Here is a 13,777-nt window from a genome sequence, read left to right on the forward strand (position 1 = left end):
GAGCTGACACAACAAGATGATGCAACAAAAAGAAACACAGATTCCCATGCCTCTGACAACAGAAGCGGACAAAAAAGAAGATGCAGCAAATAGACACAGAGAACAGACAACCGGAGGGGGGTGGGGGGAGAAATAAATAAATAAATAAATCTTTTTTTTAAAAAAAGATTTGAATGGACATATCCCCAAAGGAGATAAACAAATGACTAATAAGCACATGAAAAGAAAATAGGCAATAACAAATTTATGAGGATATAGAAAAATTGAACTCTTATACATTGCTGGTAGAATATAAATACATATATAACCACTTGGAAAAGAGTTTGTTGGGTATTAGAAAATTAAGATTAAATTTTACCTACAATCAAGCAATTCCAATCCTAGGAATTTACCCAATAGAAATGAAAATATATGTCCACACAAAGAATTTTACATGCACATTGATAGCAATATTATTCATAATCACTCAAAACTGGAAACAATCCAAATACCCAACAACTGATGAATGCATAAACAAATTGGTATATCCATACAATAGAATACTATTTGGCAATATAAAAAGGAAAGAACTATGTCTACATGCTACAACATGGATGAAATTCAAAAACATTATGCTACATGAGAGAAGCTAGATGCAAAAGACTACCTTTCGAATGATTCCATTTATATGAAATGTCCAGAAAAGGTAAATCTATAGAGACAGGAAATAACTTAGTGATTGCCTGACTGAAGGTGATAAAGGGAATTGATTGCAAATGTGTATGAGAGACCTTATTAGGTTAATGAAAATATTCTAGAGCTAGATTATGGTGATAGTTGTATAGCTCTGTAAATTTTCTAAATATCATTGACTTTTACATGTAAGATAGGTGAATTTTAGGGTATATAAAATTGTATTTCAATAAAGCTGTTAAAAAAAAAAAAGGCACCCAAGAAAGCAGTCAACCAAATTCAGAACATGGAATGTTCTGCAAGACAGGTAGCATACTCTAAAAGAGCAAATTGACTTGACAGGGAAATAAAATATAGAAGGAGACTTTTATAGAATTTTAATTTTAATGAAATAACCAAATGCAATGTAAGACCTTGGCTGGATCCTGATTCAAACAAACCATAGGTACAAAGACAAATGTGAATGTGGATTGAACATTAGATGACATAATGAAATTGTTGCTAAGTTTATTAGATGTGATAATGACGTAGTGGTTACATTTTAGTCCTTATCAATTTAGAAATGTATACCTCACATATTGTAGTATTTTTAGATAAAAGAACATGTCTGGAATTCTCTCTGAATACGACAGCAGGAACAAAATGTTTGGTACATGTTGATAATTGTTGAAGCTGGTCAATTGGTATACAGTAATTTATTATGTTTTTCTCTGCTTTTGTGTATATTTGAAATTTTCATGCTGGAAGTTTTTCTTTTGTGCATGTATGTGTGGAAAGAGAGAAACTGAGTCAGGTCCCTTCTTTAACCTGTTGACTCAGTGTCTCTAGGGGTGGACCACAGGAATCTGCATTTATATTTTTTTAAAAAAAGCTAAAAATGTAAAACTTGTAAAAGAAAATATAGGGAAATACATTCAGGATCTTGTATTAAGCGATATTTTTAGCTTTTATATCAAAAGCGCAAGCAACAAAAGAAAATAGATCAATTGGACATCATCAAAATTAAAACTTTTATATATCAAAGTATATTATCAAGAAAGTGAAAAGACAACTAAATAATGGAAGAAAATGTTTGTATACTATATATCTGATAAGGGTTTATTATCTAGAATATATAAAGAACTCCTATAACTCTACAACAAAAAGACAAACAACCCGGTTTAAAAATATGCAAAGGACTTGAATAGACATTTCTCCAAAGAAGATATATTAATGGCCAATGAGCATATTAAAAATGTTCAACATCATTAGCCTTGAGGGAAATGAAAAACAACAACAATGATATATCACCTCACACTGACAAGAATGGCTATTACTTATAAAATGGAAAAAAATAAGTGCTGGTAAGGATGCAGAGAAATAAGAACTCCCATGCTTTGTTAGTGAGAATGCAAAATGGTGCATCTACTGTGGAAAAGTTCCTTTTATGTATTGAATGTTTATTCTGTGTGAGGCTCAATGCTAAGTGCTAAGGCTATAAAGATGAATCTCCACTCTATAGGAACTTGCAGTGTAGTGGGAAAGAGAGACAAGTAAATAGACAGTTACCTTATTGTGGTAAGGTATCTGAATAAGCACAGACTTGGGAGCACAGCCTTAGTATGTCTGTGAAAGAATTCTGGAGGAAGTGAATCTGGGGTGAGTCATGATGAATGAATAGATTAGAAGGGTAAAAGTGTTCTAACGATAGAATAATAAGCGCTAAAGCCTGGAGGTGAATGAAGTCATAGCTGATGCATAGCCTGCAGGAAGCAGAACACTTGGGCTAGAAATGGGAAAATGTTAGTAATAAGAATTCTGGGTTGGAGTTTGTGATGGAATATACGAAGGTGGAGTGCCAATTATTTGATGACTCACCAATTTTGATTTAATTTCTTTGGATGCTTAAAGGTCTTATAGAGAGTTTCTATATAGCTAAGATTTCTACAGAGAAGACTTTACGTTCTGGATTTAAAACTGTTGTCCACCATCCTAGTCTTCTGAGGGTAGGGGGTCAGCATCAAGGCCCTGACCCTTTATAAAATTCCTAATGCCTAGTATCTGATAATGAGATGGAACCCATATTACCTGATTGTGAGTCCCTTCTTTTTTGTTCTCTTTGCAGGCACCCTAGAATACGTTTCCACACAGGTCTTGTGGATGCCCACCTCTACTGCTTGAAAAAATACGTTGTGGATTTCCTAGTAGGAAATAGGTAAGAAAGAGGGAAGTAGAATCAAACCCACAGTCCTTAACAAACTGGTTGGTAACTTGGTTAAAGTTTTAAATCTCAGTAATGTTAGAAAACCAGTTTATATAAATAGCATAGTTGGTGATTACCTTTATATTAGAAATGGAATCATGTTATTAGCATACTATTATTTTGTCTGTATCAGAGTCCCTACCTGTATTTTGGGGGCCTGTGTTATAATAATTCAGGCAAAATATTTTTGTAAAACTAACAGTAACCTATGATACCTCTTTCTACACAGTTCTGGGCTCTTCTTACCTGCCCACTGTAACAATTTAAAGCTTTTTGTGGATCCCAGCTCCCTGATTCTTATTTCTCTTCAAGCAGACGTCCTTCCCCTAGGCAATTATCATATAAATAGGCCATATCAGCAAAGGGCCAGAAACTTACCCCAGAGGAAGAAAAAGAGGAGGAAGTCTTTCTCCAATTTTGGGGGAAAAAAACAGCTCACTGAGTGAACTTTGATGAATGCAGAAAAGCAAAATTTGTTAGTTTTTCTGTTATTGCTTTGAGAACAGAACTATGGGCCTTACATAATTCACAGACACTGGTAGACCATAGGGCTTAAGTGTCCCGAAAGAAAACCTCCTTTCATTTAGCCTCAAAGATTTTTGATAGGTGATACAACTAGAGACTTCAGGGAAACAGGTAGGAAAAGATTCGATAACCCAATGGTTAAAAGAGCAGCTAGTCTCTGTTGATGATTGCTGGTTAAGTTTTTGCCTAGAATATAGCACTGATGAATGTTTCCAAAAGCTGCAGGCTGGGTACCACAGCAACAAATTCCTTCAGACCAGCTGAAGAAGGGCAACTGAGAAACCGAGTTTAAATCCTAGCTCTCCCCTTGACTGATGAATTGGATTTGTATAGGAATGTTAAAGAGAATGGGGATCATTCCTCTGTGCCAAGTATGTCTCACCCCACCCCCGTAACACCTGCCCAGCCCCTACAAGGAAGGCCCGTGTAGAGCCAATAGATCATTTGGATTCCTAGAAAACTTTGCCAAGGATTGTTTTGCTATTCCTCCTCCTCAGACACTATTGCCCTGCTTTTCTCTTACTTGTTATTCTGCGGGTCTTCTTTCATTTGATCAACAAATATTTGTTCAGCACCTATTATAAGCCAGGCATTGTGCTCAATCAGTGGCGGGATCATTGGTGAATAAGCAGACATGAACCCTTCTCTCATGAAGTTTATAGCCTAAACTCCAACAGTGGCTTGTGGAGACCTTGCTTTTTAGATAACAGAGAAACTTGCTGCCCAGATCTAGAGAGTGATCCTGTTACCAGGTGGGGCTATCCATATTCCAAAAATTAGTTCTTCACCATTGAAGAATTTATTTTTCATGCCTAAATGAAAACTAAGCTGTGTAAAATAGGCCCTGATCTTGATGTGCTGGAAGGGAATGCAACAATGGTAGAGATATGACTTTTTTCTTTTTAACTATTTACTATGAAAATTGTCACCCAAATCCAGAAGTAGAGAAAATAATATAATGAACTCCCACATATCCATCATACAGCTTCAACAATTATCAACTTATGGCCAATCTTGTTTTATATATGCCACCACCCATCTCCCTACTATCACCCCCAAGTTATTTTAAACCAAGTAGTTCTAATTTCTTCTGTAAAGTTCAGTATATGTCTATAAAAGATTAGGGCTCTTGACATTATTACAAACCTTACAGAAATACAAAAAGATTATAACAAACGAGGGTACTATAAGCAATTATATGCCCACAAATTAGAAAACCTTGAAAAAAATGTTAAAATTCCTAGAAACATACAAATTTTCTAATCTGATGCAAGAAGAAATAGAAAATCTCAAGAGACCTATAACAAGTAAAGAGATTGAATCAGTAATTAAAATCTTCCCCCAAAAAAGAAAAGTCTAGGACCAGATGGTTTCACTGCTGAATTCTACCAAGTATTTAAAGATTTAATACCATCTTTCTTAAACTCTTCCAAAAAGAGAAAGAGGAGGGATTATTCCTATGAGGCAAGCATTACCATGATACCAAGCCAAATAAAGATAGTAGAAGAACAAAATTACAGACCAACATCCCTTAAAAATAGAGATGCAAAAATCCTCAACAAAATACAGGCAAACTGTATCCAACAGTACATTAAAACAATTATAGGGAAATGGATGTGGCTCAAGCGATTCAGCTCCTACCTACCACATGAGAGGTCCTTGGTTCAGTTCCCAGTGCCTCCTAAAGAAGACAGTGATCTGGTGCAGCAGGCAGACATGGTGAGCTGACACAAGAAACACAACAAAGAACAGAGCAGAGGTTCCCAGTACCTTCTAAAGTTTAAGACAAGCAAGACAGCAAGCTGGCGCAACGGACAGGCACAGCAAGCTGATATAGCAAGACAACACAACGAGAAACACAAGAAGAAAAACATAATGAGAGACGCAACAAAGCAGGAAACGGAGGTGACTCAGCAATTAGGCGCCTCCCTCCCAAATGGGAGGTCCCAGGTTTGGTTCCTGTTGCCTCCTTTAAAAAAATTTCACAGCACACAGCAAGTGCAAGCAACAAGGAGGTAGGGAGAAATAAGTAAGTAAGTAAATAAATAAATAAAAAATCTTTTTTAAAGAAAAGAGGGTCAGACTTTAAGAATATCTAAAATATTTTAATTACTATAAAGCTGCAACACATGGTTTTTATACCTAGTTACGAAGGAAAGCACATATCAGCTTTGAATAAAGTAACATTAGGAACTTTCGCTAATCTGCAAAATAGCAAAATTCTAATGAATTATCAAAGATTTTATAATACAATAAGATTGTATTATATAATTTTGTATATATAATATATTTTGTATATATTTTGTATATATATAATACAATAAGATTGTATTATAAAATTTTGCTTGTTATTGCTCATTAAGAAAGTGTTGTAAAGGAAAGCACTTACTAAATTCAAGTTAGCAACTGTGAAAATTAAATGTCCAGTTTTGGGAGGGATTGTGGGTGCAAAAGAAAGGAAAAGCTTAAGAGAAGCACTTACTGATAATACTGACCTTTTTTCATAATCTACTGCATTTGACAGAAATTAACATTTTAAAAATGTATGCATGATACTTTTATTCAGTTTAATTATTCTGTATATGATGTAGTGCAAATTAAATTAATCTCCACTTCACATTTTGTCGAAATACTGTCTTCATCCATTAATGACATGCTCCAACCCAGTACACTCACCACTTCACTAAAAACAGAATACTTCATTAGAGGAAACACAGGTATCAGATTTCTGTTCAAAATCTCAGCAAAAGCTAATTAAACAAACTTATTAAAAAAGAAAGGGGAAGTGGATGTGACTCAACTGATAGAGCATCCATCTACCATATGGAGGGTCCAGAGTTCTATACCCCAGACTCCTGACCCATGTGGTGAGCTGGCCCATGCGCAGTACTGCCGCATGCAAGGAGTGCTATGCCACTTCTTGTCCCCCGCATAGGTGAGCCCCATGTGCAAGGAGTGCACCCCACAAGGAGAGCTGCCCCTTGTGAAAAAAGCGCAGCCCGCCCAGGAGTGGCACCGTTTCCCAGTGCCACCTGATAATACAAGCGGAAGCTGAGAAACATACAGCAGATAGACACAGAGCAGAAAACGGGGACGGGGGGAAAGGGGAGAGAAATAAAAAAAATAAATCTTTAAAAAAATAAAAATAAAAAAAGAAAGAAAATTCACTACAAAATAAAAAAGATTGATCCAAAGAGTTGAGTTGTTATACTCATTCCTTTATGATACATAGTACAATGGTATGCAATGAACATGGATTGATAAATTATTGAATGCATTAAATGGCAACATTTCATTAAGGAGGCTATGCTTACAGGCTTTACATACCTGAAAACTAGTTAGAAAGTACCCACATTTCCTAACATAGAAACTTGACTAAGGTCTTTAAAACAGTTTAGTGCTTAGTATTCATAATACAATGCAACTTAATTCAAAGGATATTCTGGCAACTCTTAATTAGCAAGAATAGGGACTTTTGAAAAATAAGGCTTCAAGAAGGCTTGTCATTTAGGGCTAAATTTTAATAGAATTAAACAAAACCTGGAACTTACTGATTGGTTCAAAAAGGTCTTACAGAAAAACTAACCTGTAACAAAAACTTGACATTGAGTACGAAGGTTCCACCTTTTCTGAGCAAAGTGTATAAAGGTCCCAAGTGGGACAGAGTAAGTAATGAGGGCTCTGACATTTCCAGCAATGGGCATTTTCTCTGGCAGCCAAAGCCTAGCTGTGGCCACCACCCAGGGCTGGAGGAAACTGCCTGCACATTGTACATTTTAATATTTTCAAATGTTAACTCTGGGGTTTATTCCCTGAGATGTCTGTTTCTTGGTTCTGCACCCAATTGGTTATAAGACAGATTTTCTTGAGCTTCAGCCCTCCTATCAGGAAAGTCTACCCAAAGCAAATGCAGTGCGCAGGGTTTTTCTTGTCTTCCTGAGCTTCTGACTTGTCCTGGGCTTTTACTTGTTTGTTGTTTTAGAGTTCCCCTGTTTACAGGAGTTTTGTTGTCCCCTCTGTTTCCTAGGAGACAGGCCTCCCTCTCCCAGGTGTTTGAAACCAACAGGCCTTTGTCCTATACTGTCTGCCTCTATAGTTTCTTATACTCCTTTTGTTGTCTCAAACTGCTTTTACCTGGAGGGCAAATTCTTGGAGGAGGGCACAATGGAGAGGATTTCCCAGGTCAGTCTTTCCCAGCCAAAGCAGAACCAGGAACCAATGAAGGCAGTGGACACCAGTTCCAAAGAGTCCTGGGGAGAAGTCAGGAAAGGCACCAAAAACTTCTCCAATGGCTTCCCAAAGCTGAGCCTTCTTAGCCTGCCTAGCAAATGCAGCTCTTCAGATAGCTGCTTTCTGCAACCCTAAGGAAGTATTGTATCTTCAAATCTCTACCTCCACCCCTGTCCAGGGAGGGTTGAAACAATGGCTGCCACTGCCTTTGTCCAGGAGAGATTGAAACAATAGCTGTCCTCAGAGCTGGGTCCCCAGCATTCTGAATTCACTAATCAAAATCAGTGTTAGGCCATGCCCACCCCTGTTCTTGGGAAAGAAGGTTTTTATGTCCCTTTCTGTCACCAGCAAGCTAGCCAGGGACTGAACCCTCTCAACAGACTGCCTTGAGAGTGGAGAACAGGCACCAGTAGCCTTAAGGCAGGGAGAACAGTTTACTCTTTACCATAATTTATCAGCCTCTTCCTCCTGCTCTTCCCTGGATGCTGTACATCTTTCCTTGTACTCTCTCCTCCCAATAAGAGTTTAATATCTGGAATAAAGAACTCCTGCAACACAACAACAAAAAGAAAACCCAACTTAAAAATGCCACAGGCAGCGCAGAGCACTGCCCAGCCCGCAGGTGCCACGGAGAACCGACTCAGCAAGGTAGATGCAACGAAAAAAAAAGGGGAGACAATCAAAAAAGAAAAACACAGAAGAACACACAGCGAATGGACATAGAGAGCAGACAGCAAGCAAGCTGCAAAGGGTGGAGGGGAAATAAAATAAATACAGACACAGAAGGACGTACAGCAAATGGACACAGAGAGCAGACAGCATGCAAAGAGCCACAAGGGAGGGGATTAAAAAAAATGGGCCAAGGATGTGAATAGACATACCTCCAAAGAAGATATTCCAATGACCAATAAGTATATGAAAAGATACTCAACATCTTTAGTCATTTAAAAAATGCAAATTAAAACTACAATAATATATCATTTCATACCCACTAAAAAAGCTACTACTTTAAAAACTGAAAATAACAAGTGTTGGAAAGGATGTAAAGAAATAGGAACAATTTGTCAATTGTTGGTGGGAATGTAAAATGGTACAGCTGCTTTGGAAGAGAGTTTGGCAGTTCCTCAGAAAGTAAAGCATGAATTACCATATGACCTGGCACTTCCACTCTAGGTATATTCCCAAAAGAATTACAGCATTACTCACAATTGCCAAAAGATGGAAGTAACCCAAGTGCATATCAGCTGATGAATGGATAAATTAAATGTAGTATATTCATACAATGGAATATCATTCAGCTAAAGGAAGAAATGAAGTGCTTATACATCCTACAACATGGATGAACTTTGAAGACCTCATGTTGAATGAAATAAGCCAGACAGAAAAGGACAAAAACTGTATGACTTCTATGTGAAATACATAGAATAAGCAAATTCAGAGACTGAAAGCAGAATAGTGGTAACCAGGATTGGGAAGAGGGGGGAATGGGGTGTTTATTGTTAATTGAGTATGAGTTTTGATTTGGGATGATGAAAATAGTCTTGAAATAATGGTGAATTTTACATAGTATTGTTAATGTCCTTTATATCGAGGAATTATCCACTCAAAATGGTTAAAATGATTTTTTATGTAATATATATTTTACCACAGTTAAAATTTAATTGTTTTTTTTAAAGAAAAAACAAAACCTCAATATCATTATCACGCCTCAAAAAAAAAAACATTGCTTCCTTAGCAGCATCAAATGGGGTTGTGCCTTTAGGTGTTTGGATATGCAGGCAATTTTACACCAAAACTGGTATCACTCAGGCTATTGCAACTTCTTTATAATTCACTTAGCCACAACCAGCTAGCTGTTCCCATACCTGGCAAGTGTAGAGCAGTGGTATGTGCCTTGAGGACAAGCCTGATGTTGGTGATATAGTTGTGGTTCTGCAAAGTGGGACTTGCCCAGGGCCTGCTACAATAGAGAATGATTCATAACCATATGCTCCCATTACCTCCCTACCTCAAGATCTGTTAGAGACCCTTATCTCTGTCCCTCCCACATATTCCCTTCACTCCTCAGAGTTTGGGGTATTAAAGGATGTATATTGAAAATTGACTAATCCCAGTATATCAGGAAGAGTATAAAGGCACAGCAGGATGAATTAGAATGATACCTGAGGGAGAGTCTTTATTCATGGTTTGAATAGTGGAGGTCTTGTCTCAAAGTTGTGGTATATAGGATTAAATAGGTTGATGGGAGCAGCATTGGAAATCGAGCAGGGAGTTATAGATCCTTAGGTAAAATAGTACATATGAATTGAGCAATTATGCAAGCTGTCAGGGGAACATAGACCATTCTAGATAGAAAAGAGACTCCTTCAAAGTAAGAAGGAGGCATAATAAACTGACCATGAATTGATGACGCCTTTAGAAATGGAAACAGCAAGCATAGGAGACATAACTTGAAGAAAGGACTGCTTTACAACCCTGATGAACGTGAGAACCACTGAGTGTACACTTTGGATAGATCATACAAGACATGGAACTATATAACATAATGAACCGTGTGGTGGATGATGGACTGTGGCTAACAGTACAAATATCAGAGTGTTCTCTCATGAACTATAACAAATGTACAATACTAATAGATAGTCTTAATAATATGAGGTATATGGAAATATACCAAATGTAAGCTATGGACCACAACTAGTGGTAATAGTCAATGTTCTTTCGTAATCTCTAACAAATGTTCCACAACAATGCAAGGTGTTGGTGAAGGGGTGGGTGATGTATGGGAATTCTGTACATTATGCATGTTTGTTTTATAAGCTTACAACTTCTCCAATAAAAAACATTTTATTTATTTTTTTAAAGATTTATTTATTTATTTATTTATTTATCTCTCTCCCTCCTCCCCCACCCCAGTTGTCTGTTCTCTGTGTCTATTTGCTGCGTGTTCTTCTTTGTCCGCTTCTGTTGTTGTCAGCGGCACCGGGAATCTGTGTTTCTTTTTTTTGTTGTTGTGTTGTCTTGTTGTGTCAGCTCTCCGTGTGGGAGGCGCCATTCCTGGGCAGGCTGCACTTTCTTTCACGCTGGGTGGCTCTCCTTACGGGTGCACTCCTTGCACGTGGGGCTCCCCTACGCAGGGGACACCCCTGCATGGCACAGCACTCCTTGCGCGCATCAGCACTGCGCATGGGCCAGCTCCACACGGGTCAAGGAGGCCCAGGGTTTGAACCACAGACCTCCCATGTGGTAGACGGACGCCCTAACCACTGGGCCAAGTCCGCCGCCAATAAAAAACATTTTTAAAAAAAGGATTGCTTTAGCAATCTATTGTTATACTCTATATTTCATCTATGAAAATGAACATATTCTGCCCTTTGTTCTTTGTTTCTCTCTCCATGTTTTCTACAAAGTCACAATTGTGTTTTTTAGTTGTTTTCATGTCATCTGTTCCCATCCAAATTCTTTGAGATTAGATACATTACCTGAATTGATAAAGCATTCAATATTTGCTTGGTGAATGGAGAGAAAATGAAATGTGCTAACAGTTCAGATAACAGAAGTAATTTGATACATCAGTAGTTAAATAAGAGACTAGGGGGAAACGGACTTTGGCCCAGTGGTTAGGGCATCCGTCTACCACATGGGAGGCCTGCGGTTCAAGCCCCGGGCCTCCTTGATCCGTGTGGAGCTGGCCCATGCGCAGTGCTGATACACGCAAGGAGTGCTGTGCTACACAGGGGTGTCCCCCACGTAGGGGAGCCCCACGCGCAAGGAGTGCACCCATAAGGAGAGCCCCCCAGCGCGAAGGAGGGAGCACCCTGACGAGGAATGGCGCCGCCCACACTTCCCGTGCCGCTGACGACAACAGAAGCGGACAAAAGAAAAACAAGACGCAGCAAAAAGACACAGAAAACAGACAACCAGGGGAGGGGAGGGGAATTAAATAAATAAATAAATAAATAAATAAATAAATAAATAAATAAATAAAACAGACTAGGGGGGAGCAGACATAGCTCAAGTGGTTGAGTGCCTGCTTCCCATGTACAGGGGCCTGGGGTCAATCCCCAGTACCTCCTTTTAAAAAAAAAACTCAAAGAAGAGACAAGGATTTTTGCAACTGTCTAAGTATCAAAGCTACAGGGAAAATTTAGTGGAGAGAAGAAAATCTTCACAATCTTTGACAAGAGGTTTAGTAACTAAGCTTTGTGACCTTCGGCAGGTTATCTGGCTCTCTTTACCTCTCTTTTCTCATCTGATAATTGGGATGATGATAATACCTGACCCTTATGGTTGTTGTAAAAATACTTGTAGAGGGTATAGTGCAGTAGTTAGCTCATAGTAAGAATGCAAATACCTTTAAATCTGTCACCTACTGTGTGTCAGGCACTATGTTGCTGCTAAGTGCTAAAATGAAAAAATGGAGTTTCTGACCAAGTTAATCAGTTTGGGGAGAGAAGTTATTGCAACAAAATATGTTAAATAATATAATATAATAGAGTAGTATACTAGAAGCACGTGGGAATTTTGGGGGGCGATAGAAATATTCAGTATCTTGATTTGAGGGTAGTGATTACCATATACATTTGTCAAAACTCATCAAACTGTACATTTTAAATGGGTACACTTTTTATTATTGTATATTTCTAAGAAGTTTTTGAAAAATGAGTTAAAGATCTCCAGTCTCAGAGTAACAGTGGAAAAACCCATCACTAAAACTAAGACTGGGCAGAATTCAGTGATCTAGTAAATATACTTGCTCTTTCAATATTATCTAACATTCAAATCATCTTTAACCCTGTTTTAATATATCGGCCTCCTTGCTAGTCCTCTGCCTCAAGGCCCTCCCCTTCCAATCCATCTTCCACATAACTACCAGAGATCTTTCCAAATTGCAAATCTGACCACATCATTACCTATTTGACCAGCTTTGTCAGTTCTCAAACATTTGCCAGTTGAAGTAATGAATGGCCCCAGAAAGTAGTGCCTTGGGATAATAAGGATATGGCAGGATTTGGCAGAGAAATGCCACTGTTTGGATTGGGTGCTGGTATTTTGCTGCATGCCTACCTGTCTACATGTGCACTAAGTCACATAGCATCTATCAGCAGTGTGTGGTATGGAGATTCAACCCAGTCTTTCTAAGAATAACATAAATCTCAGAAGCCATTAAAAAAAAAAATACAAGAGAATTAGTATGTTCAGCCAATAAAAAATTTAAACTTCTATATGACCACAAAATAATAAACATAGTCTAAAAGAATATTCAACAAATTAGGGGGAAATATTTGCAATACCAGGAATAGCCCAAACCTAATTTCCTTATATTACAAAGAGTACCTCTAAATCAGGGATTCTTAACCTTTTTTGTTCCATGGACCCCTTTGCCACTCAGGTGAAAACCACAGGCCCTTTACTAAGTCCACACTATACTGTGTATTATTTCATAAATATATCACACCCACACCAACACGTCCCCACAAGAATGCTTTTTTTTTAATTTCAATTCAAGCTCAAGGACCACTTGTTAAGAATCCTAACAAATGATTCAGTAGAAAGATGGTCAAAAGTTACTGGTAATTGGTTCATTAACAAAGCTAGTACCCATACGAAAAGATACCTACTCTCATTCATAAATTTAAAAATGTACATTAAACAATGTTAGAATACTGTCTCTTTTTTTTTTAAGATTTATTTCTCTCCCCTCCCCCCCCCCCCACTCTCTGTGTCCGTTCACTGTGTGTTTTTCTGCATCTGCTTGCATTGTCAGGCAGCGCCAGGAACCTGCTTCTCTTTTTTGTTGTGTCATCTCGCTGTGTCAGCTTTCCATGTGTACCGCACCATTCTTGGGCAGGCTGCACATTTTTCACGTGGGGTGGCTCTCCTTGCAGGGCTCATTCCTTGCACATGGGACACCCCTATGCGGAGGCGCCCCTGTGTGGCATGGCACTCCTTGCACGCAGCAGCACTGTGTGGAGGCCAGCTTACCACACGGGTCAGAAGGTCCTGGATATTGAACCCTGGGCCCTCCATATGGTAGGCGGACACTCTATCAGTTGAGCCACGTCTGCTTCCCAGAACACTGTCTTAATCTATTAGTGTGGAAAAGATGTT

At 38.3% G+C, this 13,777-nt stretch overlaps 1 protein-coding gene across 3 annotated transcripts in view; it reads left to right on the forward strand.

The window, feature by feature from the left end:
* The window catches only part of EIF2B3 (eukaryotic translation initiation factor 2B subunit gamma), a 221,529-nt gene that overhangs the window by 145,323 nt on the left and 62,429 nt on the right, over nt 1-13,777 (forward strand). For all 3 annotated transcript variants that reach the window (XM_058303694.2, XM_004461239.5, XM_058303695.2), the window contains exon 6: nt 2,777-2,866. In XM_058303694.2, coding sequence (XP_058159677.1) covers nt 2,777-2,866 — 90 coding nt within the window. The remainder of the gene's footprint in view (nt 1-2,776; nt 2,867-13,777) is intronic.

This window comes from Dasypus novemcinctus, chromosome 9 (assembly GCF_030445035.2).
Source record: "Dasypus novemcinctus isolate mDasNov1 chromosome 9, mDasNov1.1.hap2, whole genome shotgun sequence".
NCBI classification, from domain to species: Eukaryota; Metazoa; Chordata; class Mammalia; order Cingulata; family Dasypodidae; genus Dasypus; species Dasypus novemcinctus.